This window comes from Budorcas taxicolor, chromosome 15, assembly GCF_023091745.1.
Source record: "Budorcas taxicolor isolate Tak-1 chromosome 15, Takin1.1, whole genome shotgun sequence".
NCBI lineage: Eukaryota > Metazoa > Chordata > Mammalia > Artiodactyla > Bovidae > Budorcas > Budorcas taxicolor.
In genome coordinates this window covers 80,022,824-80,042,487 of record NC_068924.1, presented here as the reverse complement: position 1 = coordinate 80,042,487, position 19,664 = coordinate 80,022,824, and the positions used below count along the sequence as shown (strand labels likewise).

General features: G+C 43.4%; 1 protein-coding gene across 1 annotated transcript; it reads left to right on the top strand.

Annotated features, from left to right (window-relative positions):
* The first annotated feature begins 628 nt into the window (after positions 1-628).
* On the top strand, positions 629-19,569 carry LOC128060788 (glycine N-phenylacetyltransferase). Its single transcript, XM_052653163.1, has 6 exons — positions 629-643; positions 4,638-4,733; positions 11,035-11,142; positions 12,710-12,836; positions 14,367-14,538; positions 19,167-19,569. The coding sequence occupies exons 1-6, from the start codon at positions 629-631 to the stop codon at positions 19,567-19,569; spliced, it is 921 nt and encodes a 306-aa protein (XP_052509123.1).
* The last annotated feature ends 95 nt before the right edge of the window (positions 19,570-19,664 follow it).

The window sequence follows — 19,664 nt, the reverse complement described above, 5'->3', positions numbered from 1 at the left end:
GGGGGTACTTTCTAGGCCCTATATTCTTTCCAAGTAAGTAATTTCTTAGGGTTAAAAAGAGAGCTCTGATTCTCTACATCAAGTGCAAACAGTCGCTGTCTCTCGCTTTTGCGGCGGGCATTCATGAAAATGGAGAGAGTGCGGCAGGTGCTGCCTGCAGAGACCCTGCCTCTGGGATCTCACAGCTCAGAGTTTCTGAGGACTGGGAGGACTGGAAGGGCCTGTGGGATCAGAGAGCAGCTCAGACCTCTGGAAAAAAATGAGCCTCAGCGGGGCACTCTGCCAAACACGGGACCTGGGAGGAGGGACTGCCCACATGCAGCTGCTGAAGCGCAGCTTGGTGTGCGGGTTCAGTTAAGCGTCTCAGCTCAGCAGGCTGGGGGGCAAGACCAATAGGCACACTTCTCAAGACCACAGTAGCCAGAAGATACGTGTCATCTCTGGAATGGTTTTCTGCCTCTTGTTTCTGGGGGGGATCTCCGCAGAGACTGAGGGGGAAGACAGTGTCGCAGGTGAGAGCCAAGGAGGGTCACTGCTCTGGGAGGCCTCGGCCCTGTCTCCTCACTGAAGCAGATGAACCAAAACGCTGCTGCTGGAAGTGGATAAGAATTTCTGAGTGCTGAGAGTGATGCCAAGCGAAAAGGTAGTGGTTCCCTTTGAGAAATCTGTATCAGGCATGTACTATATACGGGGTAGTGTCCTGATTCTGTAAGAACTTTTCCCCGGATAAGGATGGGCTTTTGTTCTGAATTGATACATAAATGTGGCATGATCTGGGAGCTTCCTGTTAATAGCTAGCATGCCAGAAAAGGTAACAGCTTCTGGGAAGAAGTGTGTGGGTTTGGGTGATATTTATGCAACAGTTTGTAGACATACTATGCAAACGTGATCTTATTCAGTTCCCTAGTAATGCCATATGGTAGTCAGCTTTTTTCCCCCCTTTGGGTAAATGATGGCCGGGGAAATTAAGTGCCCTTCTTAAAGTTTCCAAAAGATGAGGTAGACTGTAGTCAACAGACTACAATCCAGATGAGATTAATGTTAACTTAAAACCATAAAAAAAATGTAATTTTTAAAATCTCAGTTACAATGCTCCTATATAATTTGGTGTTTCCTTCTAAATTTTTATTGTCTGTGATTTCTGTAAATATGCACACAAAAAGGCCTCTAGTTATTTTTCCAGTGTCATGTCCATCCTTTCCATGTTCATCTTGAAGACTCTCTCATATGGCAACATAGAACCTTCACGTTAAAATGGGTTTTAGAGTGGCAAAATAATGATAGATTATATTTACATGAATTATATTTATAGCGGGACACTGAGATTGTGTCCTGTACATCCCTGTGAGTTAATATTGTATTGCTTTCAAACTTTTTCAGAGTATTTTTCTTCATTTGAGCTGTTTTTCTTTGGATAAATTCCAAGGACTGGAGTGGACTTGTCAAAGGTTTCAAACAGTGCTTCACAGGACTTTGGCTGTTGTCAAGGCTGGCAACCCCCTAAAATGAATGTCCTCAGTGTTAGTCAACTGCATTTATTGAACATTACATTTGTGTTCATTTTGTGTGTGCGTGTGTGCATATATACAAGTGCAAAAAGTCCCAAATGTACTTGTCAAGACTTTAATATTCTATCCCCAGTAATCTGGCATCAAATTCAACTTTTCTTATTCTTATGCAATCTTTTTGTGAAATGCTCCTAGCTAATGTCTGAATGGGCTTCCCAGGTGGCACTAATGGTAAAGAGCCCGCTTGCTACTGCAGGAGACACAAGAGACAGGCGTTCAGTCCGTGGGTCGGACCCCCTGGAGGAGGGGCATGGCAGCCCACTCCAGTCTTCTTGCTAAGAGAATCGCATGGACAGAGGAGTCCTTAAGGGTTGCAAGAGTCAGACAGGCTGAAGCAGCTTAGCACACACGTGCTGTCTGATTAATGTTTAGGAATGAGGCACTTCTACTCTCTTGATATTCTCCAAAGCATGGCACGGGCACTTCTATTCTGGTCTGAGCTTTTTTTCCCAAGAAACATCTGGTAGGAATGCCCAAGCCCAGAATGTAGTTGGTTCTTCTGCTGACACCTGTGGAATGAAAGAACGAGTCTCTTCCCTTGGTGAGCAGAGTGACTAAAGGGATGATTGTGTTTATGCAAGCGTGCCATACATTAAATCAACAAACACTGAGTTCTTACTGTGTGCCCGATGGTGTAATAAGCATTGAGAATAATAGAATAAATGACTTAAGGCCCTGCCTAGAGGGCTGATAATCCAGAGGGCAAACTGATGTGCGGTAACAAGTTTTGATTGAAATGTGTACGTAATCTTGGGGGAGTACAGAAAAGAGAGTGATCTGTTCTGTTTGGATTGAGGAACTAACAGGAGTCAATAAAGAGAAAAGGGAAATTTGAGTAAGACTTTGAAATGGGAACAAAAGCTGGATTGTGAAGGTCTTCTGGAATTAGGGCCTAAATAAAATAAAGACAGTCCAGAGTTGTTAAATCAGATACTGAATTAGAGAAATATTCTGTGGTCCTGTGTGGAAAAGAAGGGCAACAGAGGAGACTAGCACACTTCACCTTATAGTAAAGAAAACATATATTTACAGGACTTGAGTGATTCCTACCAGCCTCAGTGACTGCCCACAGCAGCTACATCAAGATGCAAAGGCCACTTCAGAAAATTAACCTAGAATGGATTAAAGGCTTAAATGTATCATGAAATCATAAAATTCCTAGAAGAAAACATGAGGGGGAAACCTTGGCCGTGGTCTTGGCAATGATTCTTTTTGGATATGACAACGAAAGCTCAAGTACTGAAAGCAGAAAGTAAACATGTGGGGCTATATCAAACTAAGAAGTTTCTCCACAGCAAAAGAGTCAACAAAATGAACAGCCTATGGAATAGGAGAAAGTATGTGCAAGCCATTAAGGGGTTAGCATTCCCCTGTGCCCGGGGACAGACAGGCTGAGGGTAGACCCAGGGGACGGAGACGCTCTTCCAGCCCAGCTACTACCTTAAATCTTGAGTTACTGTGCCACGTCCAACTTTGTGCAACCTGCCAGGCTCCTCTGTCTGTGGAATTTTCCTGCAGAAATACTGGAGTGGGTTGCTATTTCCTCCTCCAAAGGATCTTCCTGACCCAGGAATCAAACCAACATCTCCGGAGTCTCCTGCATTAGCAGGTGGATTCTTTATCACTGAGCCACCTGGGAATCCCTGAGGTTAGCTGCAAAATGCCCACTGCTTTAATTCTGCTCTCCGGGTTTTCCAGTGGGAAATATTGAGGGCAGAAGGAGAAGGAGGCAGCAGAGGATGAGATGGTTGGATGGCATCACCGACTCAATGGGCATGAGTTTGAGCAAACTCCAAGAGATGGTGATGAACAGGGAAACTTGGTGTACTGCAGTCCATTGGGTCACAAACAGTCGGTCACAACTGAGCAACTGAACAGCAACAACCAGGCTTTCCATAGGAATCTCTCCAAGGTGCTGTGCTTAGTCGCTCAGTTGTGTCCAGCTCTTTGTGACCCCATGGACTGTAGCCCGCCAGGCATCTCTGTCTATGGGGATTCTCCAGGCAAGAATACTAGAGTGGGTAGCCTATCCCTTCTCCAGGGGATCTTCCCAACCCAGGAATCAAACTGTGGTCTCCTGTATTGCAGGCGGATTCTTTATCAGCTGAGCTACCAGAGAATCTCTGTGGTCCACTCTAAGTGGAAACATAAAGGGAAGGGATTTCTGGGAAATATAGTTCAGCCTAGCTGAGGTGACACCTCATTTGTTGAATACATTAAATTCTCAATAAATATTAACACTCATTGGGTGATTGAATAAGTGAATGACTGCATAGGTGAATAAATCAATACTTAGGTTTCCAGGCTAGTCACAAAAGTCTATTTAAATTATAATGAAATGATACCAAAATACCATTAAATAAAAAATCAAAGCCAGACTTTGGTAAGGAGAGATTTTATTTGAAAGGATTATTTCAAGAGAGAAAAGGAGTGCTGAAATAGGGTATTATTTCGACAGAAGAACTCTCAGATGGTAAGATCTACAAAGATCTGAAAGGTGAGGCAGAAAAGGGTTATTTCATGGAAAGGAGTCAGCAAAATTTCATGGAAGATCATTCTGAATGCCAGTGTCGGCTTGGGCTAAGGGTGGATCACGGTGCAGAGGACAGTGTACAGGAGAGAAGACGGATTAATGATTTGTCAAGCCAATAACCTTTGTTAAGCCGTTAGAACACTTTGTTGCCATTGTTCAGCAGGGATAAACCATCCACCTAACCATGTAGGAAGGGAGAGTAAACAGAGTCAGAAAGAATCCAGTTCTTATGCCCTTTGAATGGGGTTGTTTGGCTTTTTGTTTGAAGGTTTTTTTTACGTTGACTTGTATGAGCTGTTGAAGATGGGCAATTTGAAGGATTAGTACCTGGCCTTGTCACAGATAACGTGAGGGTCATGGTGAGTCTTAAGCCCAACAGGAGAAGGGCAGTTCCTTGCAGGAAGACACAGAAACATGAAGGGAGTGGTGGGATTTTTGTTCTGTTTTGTTTTTTAACCGTTGCTGTTTCTCAGGAAACAGGCGTCTTTGTGTGTCTTCCGGCACTTCTCATTCCTTGTCTGTCGACCCTCTCTTAGATTAAGAGACCTGCCAAGATGTTCCACTTACACGGCCCACAACTGCTGCAGATGTTAGAGAAATCCTTGAGGAAGAGTCTCCCTGAGTCCTTAAAGGTGAGAGTGCAACGTTCTTAAGGGGAAAGGGGCTAGGGACAGCTTGAGGGAAGGTGGGAAAGAGAACAAGGGCTCCCTGAGCACCGACTCTGTGCCAAGCTCACCCACCTGGCTGCTCGTTTGGATTACGTCACCTGTCTGCAAGGCAGCTATATCATGTCTGTAGAACCAAAGAGGAAAGGGAGGCCCGGTCATATGACCTGACCAAGACCGTGCCAGTAGTGAGTGGCAGTGCTGTGGTTTGAACCCATCATGATCTTTGTTGTGTGGTGATGCCAAAGCTTTCCCTCGTGCCCTTTCAACTCATGTTATGTAATTCTGGAAGTCTTTCTTTCTTCCAGAATTGCCAAAGTCAATGTTTATTCTTAGCAAACAATCAAGTGCCCGATGAAAAGCTATCCATTATGTTTCTTCTATGTAATTAATAATCTGTCAACTTCTGTTTTTTGTCAAACCCCAAGGATTATGTTTAACTTCGAATGAGACAGAAATTATGTTTAAGGAATTATCTTGTGCCATAGAGAAGTGGAAGTGTTTTTCTTGCAATAATATATATTACAGAGGGAGTGGGCTATTACTAGAGATAAAGATGCCACTGCACTATGATAAAGGAATCAATTCACCAAGAAGATACAAGAAAACCTGAAATGTATGCACCTAGCAACCGAGGCTCTAAGTCCATGAGACAAAAACTGATAAAACTGAAAGAAGAATCAGGGAAACACACAGGTATAGAGAGTTCAACACTTCTCTCTCAGTAATTTGTAGAATAGGCAGAAAACCTATAAATACATATAGGAACTTATTGTATATGACATACTATGAACCAACTTGAATAAACTGACATTTATAGAATACTTCCCATAACCATGCAGGAGACCTGGGTTTGATCCCTGAGTTGGGAAGATCTCCTGGAGAAGGAAATGGCAATCCACTCCAGTACTCTTGCCTGGAAAATCCCATGGACAGAGGAGCCTGGTAGGCTACAGGCCATGGGGTCACACAGAGTTGGACACAACTGAGCGACTTCACTTCGCTTTACTCCCACAACCATGGCAGGGTACATACTATTTTCAAGTGTACATGGAATATTTAGCAAAATAGACCATATTTCTAAAACTTTCAGAAGAATTGAAATATAGCAAGTATGTGCTTGAGCAATATAGAATTAAACTCAAAAAACAAACAAACAAAAAAACCCTGAAAGATATCTGGAAAATACTTGAATTTCTAAAAGTATACAACACACTTCTAAACAAGTCAGATTTGAAATTACAAGGAAAATTAGGAAACATTTTAGTTGAATGAAAATAAAAATACAATGTATGAAAAGCTTTGGGATGCAACTAAAGCAGTTGATAACTGAGAAACAGATAGCATTAAGTGCTTATACTAAAAAAGAATAACAGTCGAGGGACTTCTCTGGCAGTCCAGTAGTTAAGACTTGGCACTTCCAGTGAAAATAATTTTCAATACTAAGTCCATAAGTTTTACTTTCTATATTCTGTGAAAAGCATGAATTACCAAAGGTTGCTGAAGAAGAAATATGCAACCTGAACTGCCCTGTATCTATTGGAGAAATTGATTTTGTAGTTTAAAACCTTCCAACAAAGAAAATTTCATGCTCACATATTGTCAGTGGCAATTTCTACCAAACACGTAAGGAAAAAATATCACTTCCACAAAAACCCTTGCAGAATAGAGCAGAGAAGAAAACACTTCCCAAATCATTTTATGAGTCCAGAATTACCCTGATACCAAAAAGAAAACTATAGAACAATATTCTTTGTGAACAGAGATATCCATTAACAAAATAATATCAAGTCAAATCCATCAACATATCAGAAGGATAATACATCATAACCAAGGGAAGTTCATCTTGGAAAGGCAAGGCAGATTCAACATTCAAAAATCAAGCTGTTCAATTCACTGTTATCAACAGGCTGGAGAAAAGCATAGATCTTCTCTCAATAGATGTGGAAAAATGTTTGACAGAATGTAATATTTCTGATAAAAATAAAACTCTCGCAAACTAGAAATAGGAGGGAACTTCTTCAACCTGATAAAAAAAAGGTTGTTTTTCCTGTACTGGAAAAATCTATACCTGGATCACAATAAACTGTGGAAAATTCTGAAAGAGATGGTAATACAAGACCACCTGACCTGCCTCTTGAGAAATCTGTATGCAGGTCAGGAAGCAGCAGTTAGAACTGGACATGGAACAACAGACAGGTTCCAAACAGGAAAAGGAGTACGTCAAGGCTGTATGTTGTCACCCTGCTTATTTAACTTCTATGCAGAGTACATCATGAGAAATGCTGGACTGGAAGAAACACAAGCTGGAATCAAGATTGCCGGGACAAATATCAATCACCTCAGATATGCAGATGACACCACCCTTATGGCAGAAAGTGAAGAGGAACTAAAAAGCCTCTTGATGAAAGTGAAAGTGGAGAGAGAAAAAGTTGGCCTAAAGCTCAACATTCAGAAAACGAAGATCATGGCATCTGGTCCCATCACTTCATGGGAAATAGATGGGGAAAGAGTGGAAACAGTGTCAGACTTTATTTTGGGGGGCTCCAAAATCCCTGCAGATGGTGACTGCAGCCATGAAATTAAAAGACGCTTACTCCTTGGAAGAAAAGTTATGAGCAACCTAGATAGCATATTCAAAAGCAGAGACATTACTTTGCCGACTAAGGTCCGTCTAGTCAAGGCTATAGTTTTTCCAGTAGTCATGTATGGATGTGAGAGTTGGACTGTGAAGAAGGCTGAGCACCGAAGAATTGATGCTTTTGAACTGTAGTGTTGGAGAAGACTCTTGAGAGTCTCTTGGACTGCAAGGAGATCCAACCAGTCCATTCTGAAGGAATCAGCCCTGGGATTTCTTTGGAAGGAATGATGCTAAAGCTGAAACTCCAGTACTTTGGCCACCTCATGCGAAGAGTTGACTCATTGGAAAAGACTCCGATGCTGGGAGGGATTGGGGGCAGGAGGCGAAGGGGACGACTGAGGATGAGATGGCTGGATGGCATCACTGACTCAATGGACATGGGTCTGAGTGAACTCTGGGAGTTGGTGATGGACAGGGAGGCCTGGCGTGCTGCGATTCATGGGGTCACAAAGAGTCGGACATGACTGAAAGACCGAACTGAACTGATACTGATCATAATGATGGGAAACCTGAAAGGAATAGCATCACATTATATCCTTTATTATATTACATTACAATAATCCATCATATTATATCTTTTTTTGGCTGGGGGGTTGGGGGGAGCTTCCCTGTGGCTCAGCTGGTAAAGAATCCACCTGCAATACGGGAGACCTGGGTTCCATCCCTGGGTTGGGAAGATCCCCTGGAGAAGGCAACGGCTCCCCACACCAGTGTTCTGACCTGGATAACCCCATGTCCATGGGGTGGCAAAGCGCCGAATGTAACTTCTACTTGGTGCCCTGACACCTTGTTTAGGGGTCACGTGTAGGCTGGGCCACGGGCGCTTAGTGTAGCCCAGAGGCACGCTACACTGAGGGGTAGGGTGGAGAGCTCTTGAGAGGAACAAGTTCAGGAGTCAGAAGACTTTGATCCCACAAATTCATTGTTTTCTGGGTAACACTGCGAAAATCTCAGTGCTCTTGCATGTAAAATCAGTAAAACCAGAAAGTAAATACTCTTGGCAGACACTCCTCAACCTTGAACAGGGTTGTGTGAGTGTGAGTCACTCAGTCGTGTCTGACTCTGAGACCATGGACTGTAGCCTGTCCATGGGATTTTGAAGGCAAGAATACTGGAGTGGGTTGCCATTTCCTTCTCCAAGGAATCTTCCCGACCCAGGGATCAAACCCAGGTCTCCCACTTTGCAGGCAGATGTTTCACCATCTGAAACACCAGGAAAGCCCTAAGCAGGGTTATCATTACCTTGCAGAGATATTTGGAGGGTTAAATAAGATATGATAAAATTAATAGCCAATACTTCTTAAACACTTACCAAATATCAGGAAGTACCCCACGTATTAGACATAACCTCAAAAGTATTTTTTTAGGAGGAGGAGGAGCTAAATCAGTTAGGTGCCTGAGTTATTTTTATCTTAAGTGTCTACTTTGAAACTTTTTCCAAGTTAAATTGTTTTCTTTCATGCTCTATGTCTGGGGTTTGAATTGTTCTTTACTTTTTGTGTTAAGTGGATCCCAGCTTTTTGGAGAAAATCCTCGGCATGACTAGTCTTAGCCCAACTCTACTGTAAGGCAAAGTAATTCTCAATATGAGATCCTCAGTTTTAATGAGGTTCTTTTCCTCTCTACTCACCTGATTCTTTGATGACATAGATTTTCCCCCATAAGCAGAAATCTAGGATATTTGTAAAATTTATTCTTGTTACAAATGTATGACCTAAAACTCATTGACTAGTTGCTAATAAGTCTCAGGTGAGAGAAAAATCTGGGTATCACAGCCTGGAAGACTGCCCACCTATCTTCCAAGCAGAGGAAACTAAGTGGGTTTAATCTCACCTGTTAGCTTCAGTCCCTTCCATTTGTAGTGGCTGCCTGAGTCACTATGTTCCGGTTAAATGACACGATCATGGGCACAGAAATGTGTATATAAATGCCACTGGTTCCAAACGTCATGTGGAAAAATGTGTATTTTATTTTCCTTAAAACTGCACTTAATTTCTATATTGAGCTAAATTTCTGCTAATGGCAGAAATTTAATTTATAAAAACTCAGTAAAGTCAAAGTTTGAAAAGCAAAGTCTAAGTTTGCCTCCTCCTCTTTCGCCTTAGTCTGACATGAACATTTCATGCCAAGAGTAGGGAAGCGCAGGGTGAGAGGTGGTCCTTTGTCATTGAAATAGTCCCCATTCCATCCTCTGGCCCTGGTCTTTGGCATTCTTCCACGCCTTCTGTAAGGCATGTTGTTTCAATGCATCTAGGTCCTAAGGTGCACCCTGGTGTGGATTGCTGTTTTTCCTCTCCCCACAACCACGTGGGTCATTCCAGTTTAGACAATCTCTTTCTCAGCCTCTTCAATGTTTTGAAGGCACCAATGTTTGAACAGGTGGTTGCAAAGATTTAAAAAATTGCATAAGAAGTTGCCCTTGGACGTTGGCCACCAAAGCTTGTGTTGTTAACACTATGCTGTCTCTACTTTTTACATAGATGGGAATTCATTTAACCTTTATGGAAGGTGATTCAGAGATGTGTGCAAGAACAATAAAATATTTAAACAACAGTTGATGTTTGACCCAGAAATTCCCCTTCTAGAATTTGTAATATCAGACATATTTGCAAAGATTTATGCAAAAGCAATGTTCACTGAAAAATAAACTGTTAAAAATTAGAAAACGCTGAAATGGCCAGCAATAAGACATAGTAAAATTGAAGTAGCCCTTTCATATAATGGATATTATGCCACCATTAAAAATGATTATATAGATTTGTGCTTATTGATGTGGAAATATGCTCATAGTATAGTGTGTGTGTGTATGTGAGTGGGGGAACATATGTTAAATTAATATGTATTAGGTAATTAATTTCATGTTTAAGAACTGTGTGCGTGTGTGTTAGCCACTCAGTCGTGTCCGACTCTTTGTGACCTCGTGGACTGTAGCCCACCAGGCTTCTCTGTCCATGGAATTTTCTGGGCAAGAATACTGGAGTGGGTTGCCATTCTCTTCTCCAGGGGATTTTCCCGACCCAGGGATTGAGCCCGGGTCTCTTGCATTGCAGGCAGTTTCTTTAGTTTCCCTGACTGAGCTATCAGGGAACCCTGAAATCTATGTGTGTGTGTAAATAAATGGAATAAAATGGAAAGATATAACACTAAGTTCTACAGTGTGTTAGTAGATTATTTTAATTTATTCATGTTATTTATCTGGATTTTAAAATATACTAATATTTTTTATCTTCCCTGGTGGCTCAGACAGTAAAGAATCTGCCTTCAAGGCAGGAGATCTGGGTTCGATTCCTGGGTTGGGAAGATCCCCTGGGGAAGGAAATGGCAACCCACTCCAGTATTCTTGCCTGGAGAATCCTGTGGACAGAGGAGCCTGGCAGGCTACAGTCCCTGGGGTCACAAACAGTTGGACACAACTGAGCGACTAACACACACAATATAATGTTCTCATTGTTTGACCCCGAAGTCTATTTCCATTTGGAGTCATAAAGTAGAACCTGAAGACCGAAATAAAGGCCCTATTAGGTACTTAACCTGGTTTCATAGAAATAAGCCTTGTCCTAATCAAATACGGTGCTTCACCACCCCTTCCTGATAAGCTGACCCTCTCACTTTCTCGGGATACGGCAGGTTTACGGGACCGTCTTCCACATGAACCAGGGAAACCCATTCAATCTAAAGGCCCTGGTGGACAAGTGGCCTGATTTTAAGACCGTGGTTATCCGCCCTCACGAGCAGGTAAGGGGCCAGGGGCAGAATGAACGTGCATCTGTGTTTGTATTCGCTCTGCGCCCACTGCGTGCCTGGCAGTGGGGTAGACCCTGTGGATACAGAAGCGAAGCGCAGTGACAGTGTGTGTGCCCTCGTGCCCAAGAACCTCAGAGTCTGGAGGGAAACAGACAAGCAAAGCAAAGACAGGGAGGTGTGACAAGGTACGGTGAATACGCGAGATTCAGGAGCAGCGCTGGCCAAGAGACAGTCAGACTGTCGACGTCAGGACAGGGGCAAGGGCCAGAGAGCGTCCACGGAAGACGTTTTGCCAAAAGGGAATTTTGAAGAATAGTAGGTTTTTGACAGGTTGACAAGAACAGAGGTTGCATTCTAAGCAGAGAAAGGAACACCCCAACATGTGTGAAGGTAAATATGATAATGTTGTGTGCGAAGCTGCTTCGGTCATGTCCGACTCTCTGCGACCCCTTGGACGGCAGCCCACCAGGCTTCTCTGTCCATGGGATTCTCCAGGCAAGAACGCTGGAGTGGGTTGCCATTTCCTTCTCTGATGATAACGTTAGTGAAATAAAAATAACTAATTATGATGCTTGTATTTGGGAATATATTTTCAGTACTGGACTTTTAAAAATCACTCAAACTAAGTTGTTAATCTGTCTCAAATATAAATATGTTATAAGCATATTGAAAATAAAGTATAAAAATTCCCACATGCAAAAATAAGTAACCGTATAGTATCATTTGATGAATTATTTGAAAGTAAAATTTAAATGTATAGTGATTTTTTTAAGTACCAAATTAAACAGAATACAAAAGTAAAGATACTTTCGTTATTGAAATCTAAAAAGGGAATAATACTCACTTTTTAATGCAATCTTTAAAAAACAGATTGTTGGTGGTATTAATGGGAAAGGCATTTCTGGGCAACAATTTCCAGCTATTCTGCCCTTGTTGGGTAGTTGTTCTTTGATTTCTTCCTTCAGCTTCAAAATAATCTCATCATCTTTTATTTGTTAATTTTGAGACAACCTTTTTGAGCAAATTTTGTGTTTTAGCTTTTTTGGAAATATGAATTATTTTTTAAACAGTGTGTTGCAGTTTACATTCTTAAGGCATCCTGGGTCTCCATTCTGCACAGCTTTATCAGTGTGAGAATTCTAATGCAACATTACCTGCGTCCTTCAATATTGTCCTCATAATCCATTTGTTCTGAGACTCTTTGAAACAGAGTAACATTTACTCTTGCAACAGAAGATTGTCTTTAAATTTCGTTCTTTCTCCTGAGGATTGTAGAATCACTGAAGAATACATTCTAAACTGGTAAGTGTTTGGTTGATTTGAAATTGTTATGCAACAGAAAAATACCTTCATCAAGTTTTTCTTACTAGTAAGTGGAATCATTCATTAAATCCCTGACTTAGTCGTATGGTGAAAATGATTCGGAAATGATGATAGCACACCAAGAAGAATAGCGATGTATAGTTTGTAAAATAGCACTGTATCATGAAATACCAAACAAGTATTCCAATCACTGGGGATCATCAGTTTGATTTATTTATATTACCCAACCACACAGGAGATGGCAGATGACTTTGATCATTACACCAATACCTACCAAATCTATTCTAAGGATCTCAACAGCTGTCAAGAGTCCCTTGCCACATCAGATGTCATCAACTGGAAACAGCATTTGCAGATCCAAGGTACGTAAGGGATCTGGGATCTACCCACTGAGGGGACTGCTCATATCTACACCTGGAGCATCTCTTTATCCTGAGTACATCCCCTACAATCAGTATTTCCTACTAGACCCCAGACACTCAGCTTGATGGTCACTCCCTATGTCAGCTAACACCATCTCTTCAGTGGAGTGGAATTCAAACATTGCAAACTATAGGGTTCTTTTAAGAAAATGTGAGTAACGTAAGTTCTTGTTAGATGAGGATTCCTGATATATTTTGCAGACGTACTGAAGATCCCTTAGGGTAACTGGGTATGAGAGCAGAGCTCCCCTCTGGCCTTCTTGTAGTTTGTTGTTTAGTTCCTAAACCGTGTCCAACTCTGCAATCTCAGGGCCTGCAGCCCGCCAGCCTCCTCTGTCCATGAGATTTTCCGGGCAAGAATACTGGAGCGGGTTGCATTTCCTTCTCCAGGGGATCCTCCTGACCCAGGGATCTAACCTGCGGCTCTTGTGTCTCCTGCACTGGCAGGTGGATTCTTTGCCACTGAGCCACAATTGGAATGACAAGTCCTTGTGCCATAGAGCATGTCCCCAGTCACAGGAAAACCTGTCACTGTTGGAATCAGGCTCCCTTGGGTGACATCCCTGTTCTGCCTACTATTTGCTTCGTGGTCTTGAGCAAGTAGTGTAACGTATCTATTATTCAGTCCCCTCACGTATCAACAATGAAGATAATAGAAGCACCGGAAACTTGTGGCTGGGCTTCCCAGGGGGCACAGTGGTAAAGAATCTGCCTGCCGATGCAGGAGACGTGGGTTCGATCCCTGGGTTGGGAAGATCCCCCTGGAGGAGGCAACCCACTCCAGTATTCTTGCCTGGACAATCCCATGAACAGGGGAGCCTGGCAGGCTGTGGTCCATGTGGTTGCAAAGAGTTGCACATGACTGAGCATGTATGCAATACATAAGGTTAATGTCAGGATTAAATGTGATATTAGACCAATACCAGGGCATGCCACCCGTATACATGCAAGGTTAGCTACTGTGTGTTTTTTTTTTATTTATTTTGGCTGTGCTGGGTCTTTGTTGCTGCCCACAGGCTTTCTCTAGTTGCAGCCAGTAGGGGCTGCTCTTGGTGGCGCTGTGTGGGCTTCCATTGCCGTGGCTCATCTTGCTGTGGACCACAGGTTCTAAGAGAGTGGGCTTCAGAAGCCGCAGCACACAGGCTTAGTCCCTCCGAGGCATCTGCCCAGATCAGGGACTGAACCCATGACCTCTGCATTGGTAGGCACATTCTTAACCACTGGACTACCAAGGAAGCCCAAGTTTGGCTATGATTTTTTAAATGCCACGTGTCCTTGATTCCACAGTATTTCTAGCGTTATCTCTGTATTGGGTAAGTGCAAACAGGTTGAGGCAGTGATGTGGCCAAGGTCACATGGTCGCTTGCAACACCAGAATCTAAGTTGCTGACTTTCGATCCTGGATGTGTCTGTTGGGAAGCTTCCGGAAGCACCTACAAGGGCACTTACTTCTCCCTAACTACTCTCTAGGTTCACAGTCCAGTCTGAATGAGGTGATACAGAGTCTTGCAGCCACTAAATTTGTTAAGGTCGAGCACACACAGTGCATTCTCTATGTGATGCCTGAGACAGCGAGGAAACTTCTTCCTTCCCTGCTAGAGACAAAGAACTTACCTGTTGGATACGGCGCACCCAAAGCCATGTGAGTTTGAAAAAGACGCTCTTTCACTGTTGCAGCAGCCTCCCGACTTCTCTCCCTGCAGTCACTCTTGGCTCCCCGCAACGCATTTCCAGAGTGATGCTTTTACAGTGGAACGTGGATCACATCCATTCACCTGTCGAAAAGCCGTTCCATTGAGGTTTCTCAGCTTGCTGTTGCTGTTCAGTTGCTAAATCGTGTCTGACTTTTTGCAACTCCACAGACTACAGCACGCCAGGCTTCCCTGTCCTTCACCATCTCCAGGAGTTTGCTCAAACTCATGTCCATTGCTGCTATCTAACCATTTCATCCTCTGTCGACCCCTTCTCCCCCTGCCCTCAATCTTTCCCATCATCAGAGTCTTTTCCAATGAGTCAGCTCCTCACATTAAGTGGTCAAAGTATTGGAGTTTCAGCATCAGTCCTTCCAATGAATATTCAGGAGTGATTTCCTTTAGGATGGACTGGTTGGGATCTCCTTGCAGTCCAAGGGGCTCTCAAGAGTGTTCTGCAACCCCACAGTTCAAAAGCATTAATTCTTTGGCACTCAGCTTTCTTTACAGTCCAACTCTCACATCCATATACGACTACTGGAAAAACCATAGCCTTGACTAGATGGACTTTTGTGAGGAAAGTCGTTATCGATGTTTTTTAATATGCTTTCTAGGTTTGTCATAGCTTTTCCTCCAATGAGAAAGATTTTTTGTGTGTGTGTGGCTGCAGTTACCATTTGTAGTGATTTTGGAGCCCATGAAAATAAAATCAAAGTCAAACTCCTTTATGAACTTCCAAGGTCTTATGAGACCTGGGACTCATCACCTCTTGGACTTTATCCTGTTGCTCTTGCTTACTCCCACCAGCAGCTCTGACCCGCTCTATGCAGCTTGATCTCACATACCCACGCCTGGCTTTGGGCCATTGCATTTGCACCTTGTCTTCCCTCTGATCTTCATATACTTGCCTCTTTATTGTCATTCATACTCTCAAATGCCATTTCTTCAGAGATGCCCAGTCCTATGTTCCTCTGTGTGTTAAAATGACTGGAAAAGCTTTACTCACAGTATCATACATCACTGCCCATGGAGTTCTCCAGGCAAGAATACTGGAGTGGGTTGCCATTTCCTTCTCTAGTGGATCATGTTATATTGGAACTCTTTGCTATGGCCCATCTGTTTTGGTTGGTTCTGCACAGCATGGTTCATAGGTTCATTGAGTTACATAAGCCCCTTCGCCATGACAAGGCTGTGATTCATGAAGGGGTGTAGGGGCGGCAGAGGATGAGATGGTTAGACAGCATCGCTGACTTAATGGGCTTGAATTTGACCAAACTCCAGGAGACGGTGGAGGACAGAGGAGCCTGGCATGCTACAGTCCGTGGAGGCATGAAGGCGTTGGACATGACTCGGCAACTGAGCAACAACCCCATAGTACACCTGAAAACGCCTCCACATCTACAGTCTCACTTGATTCTGTTGTCCACCCCAGAGGTACACAAGATAGGAGATATTATCCCTATTTTCCTGACAGAAACAAGCTTGGATGATGAAATAGCTTGCTCGGGTCACGTGGAGAATTAAGGGTGTGATGGGCTTGAGTACAGATGCCCTAGTCCCCCATCTCGAGACCCCTTCCAAAGCCCCTTCACAGCCTGAAGACGACATCAAGCTCAGTCTTCTGTGCCTCAGGGGCTGTCTGCACTCCACATCACTCCCTTTCTCTGCACTTCAGTTCCCATAGTGGCCAAGGACCCTCTGACAGCAACATTCTATGATTCCATGATCCCTAAGCTCTGGTTTTACACACAGTTGCTAGCATGTGCTTTGGAGCACTCATCTATCTTCTGTTTACCTAGTTTTATTATCGGTTAAACGGTGCCTTATCAATTCCCTCATTAAATACTGAGTCACTGCTTTGCCGACAGCAACCATACTTAACTTTCAGATACTTCTTACTGGAGTAACAGGCAAATTTGGCCTTGGAATACGGAATGAAGCAGGGAAAAGGATAATAGAGTTTTGCCAAGAAAATGCACTGGTCATAACAAATACTCTCTTCCAACAACACAAGGGAAGACTCTACACATGGACATCACCAGATAGTCAACACCAAAATCAGATTGATTATATTCTTTGCTGCCAAAGATGGATAAGCTCTATACAGTCAGCAAAAACAACCAGGAGCTGACTGTGGCTCAGATCATGAACTCCTTTTTACCAAATTCAGACTCAAATTGAAGAAAGTAGGGAAAACCGCTAGACCATTCAGGTATGACCTAAATCAAATCCCTTATGATTGTACAGTGGAAGTGAGAAATAGATTTAAGGGACTAGATCTGATAGATAGAGTGCCTGATGAACTATGGACAGAGGTTTGTGACACTGTACAGGAGACAGGGATCAAGACCATCCCCATGGAAAAGAAATGCAAAAAAGCACAATGGCTGTCTGAGGAGGCTTTACAAATAGCTGTGAAAAGAAGAGAAACGAAAGGCAAAGGAGAAAAGGAAAGATATAAGCATCTGAATGTAGAGTTCCAAAGAATAGCAAAGAGAGATAAGAAAGCCTTCTTCAGCGATCAGTGCAAAGAAATAGAGGAAAACAACAGAATGGGAAAGACTAGAGATCTCTTCAAGAAAGTTAGAGATACCAGGGGAACATTTCATGCAAAGATGGGCTTGATAAAGGACAGAAATGGTCTGGACCTAACAGAAGCAGAAGATATTAAGGAGAGGTGGCAAGAATACACAGAAGAACTGTACAAAAAAGAGCTTCACGACACAGATAATCACGATGGTGTGGTCACTCATCTAGAGCCAAACATCCTGGAATGTGAAGTCAAGGGGGCCTTAGAAAGCATCACTACAAATGAAGCTAGTGGAGGTGATGGCATCCAAGTTGAGCTATTTCAAATCCTGAAAGATGATGCTGTGAAAGTGCTGCACTCAATATGCCAGCAAATTTGGAAAACTCAGCAGTGGCCACAGGGCTGGAAAAGATGAGTTTTCATTCCAATCCCAAAGAAAGGCAATGCCAAAGAATGCTCAAACTACCACACAATTGCACTCATCTCACATGCTAGTAAAGTAATGCTCAAAATTCTCCAAGCCACGCTTCAGCAGTATGTGAACCGTGAACTTCCTGATGTTCAAGCTTGTTTTAGAAAAGGCAGAGGAACCAGAGTTCAAATTGCCAACATCTGCTGGATCATGGAAAAAGCAAGAGAGTTCCAGAAAAACATCTATTTCTGCTCTATTGACTATGCCAAAGCCTTTGACTGTGTGGATCACAATAAACTGTGGAAAATTCTGAGAGAGATGGGAATACCAGAACACCTGACCTGCATCTTGAGAAACCTGTATGCAGGTCAGGAAGCAGCAGTTAGAACTGGACATGGAACAATAGACTGGTTCCAAATAGGAAAAGGAGTACGTCAAGGCTGTATATTGTCACACTGCTTATTTAACTTATACACAGAGTACATCATGAGAAATGCTGGGCTGGAAGAAGCACACGCTGGAATCAAGATTGCTGGGAGAAATATCAATAACCTCAGATATGCAGATGACATCACCCTTATGGCAGAAAGTGAAGAGGAACTCAAAAGCCTCTTGATGAAAGTGAAAGAGGAGAGCGAAAAAGTTGGCTTAAAGCTCAACATTCAGAAAACGAAGATCATGGCATCTGGTCCCATCACTTCATGGCAGATAGATGGGGAAACAGTGGAAACAGTGTCAGACTTTATTTTGGGGGGCTCCAAAATTCCTGCAGATGGTGATTGCAGCCATGAAATTAAAAGACGCTTACTCCTTGGAAGGAAAGTTATGAGCAGTCTAGACAGTATATTGAAAAATAGAGACATTACTTTGCCAGCAAAGTCCATCTAGTCAAGTGTATGGTTTTTCCAGTGGTCACGTTTGGATGTGAGAGTTGGACTGTGAAGAAGGTTGAGCGCTGAAGAATTGATGCTTTTGAACTGTAGTGTTGGAGAAGACTCTTGAGAGCCCCTTGGACTGCAAGGAGATCCAACCAGTCCATTCTGAAGGAGATCAACCCTGGGATTTCTTTGGAAGGAATGATGCTAAAGCTGAAACTCCAGTACTTTGGACACCTCATGTGAAGAGTTGACTCATTGGAAAAGACTTTGATGCTTGGAAGGATTGTGGGCAGGAGGAGAAGGGGATGACCGAGGATTAGATGGCTGGATGGCATCACTGACTTGATGGACATGAGTTTGAGTGAACTCTGGGAGTTGGTGATGGACAGGGAGGCCTGGTGTGCTGTGACTCATGGGGTCACAAAGAGTCGGACACAACTGAGCGCTTGAACTGAACTGAACTGACTGCGGGTAGGCACAAGTCCTGGGTCCTTATGGTGTAATTGCTCTTATATAAGTTTTTGAGAAGGTACGATTGATAGACTCACTTTATAAAGGAAGGAGACAGTATGTTGCCTGTTTGAAATCACACAGCTTTTGAATTATGAATCTGGGTAGCCTCTTTGCAGAATCTGTACCTTTCCCTGCGCTCTCAAATGCATCATCTGAAGACCATTTAGGGGCAAACAATATGTGCAATACTTCATAGCATGTGTGACTTACGAGTTTTGTTTTTTGTTTTTTCCTTCTTCTCAATAGTAATGAGGAGATGTTTAAGCTCTCATCCATGGATCCTACCCATGCCGCTTTGGTGAATAAATTCTGGCATTTTGGTGGCAACGAGAGGAGCCAGAGGTTCATCGAGCGCTGTATCCGGACCTTCCCCACCTTCTGCCTGCTGGGGCCCGAGGGGACCCCCGCCTCCTGGTCCCTGATGGACCAGACGGGAGAGATCCGGATGGGGGCCACGATGCCCGAGTACCGTGGCCACGGGCTCATCTCCCACATGCTGGCTGTCCACACCCGGGCTCTGGACCAGCTTGGCATCCCCGCGTATAACCACACAGACAAAGCCAACAAAATCGTTCAGAGAATCAGCCACAACCTGCATCACATCGCCATCCCCTGTGGGTGGAACCAGTGGAACTGTGAGCCGCTGTGAAGTGGACCTCCCCTCAAGACAGTGCCGGGTGGGCTGGACACGTGGCCAGAGAGGCAGAGGGCTGGGCGGGAAGGAAGAATGAAGCGTCATCAGCG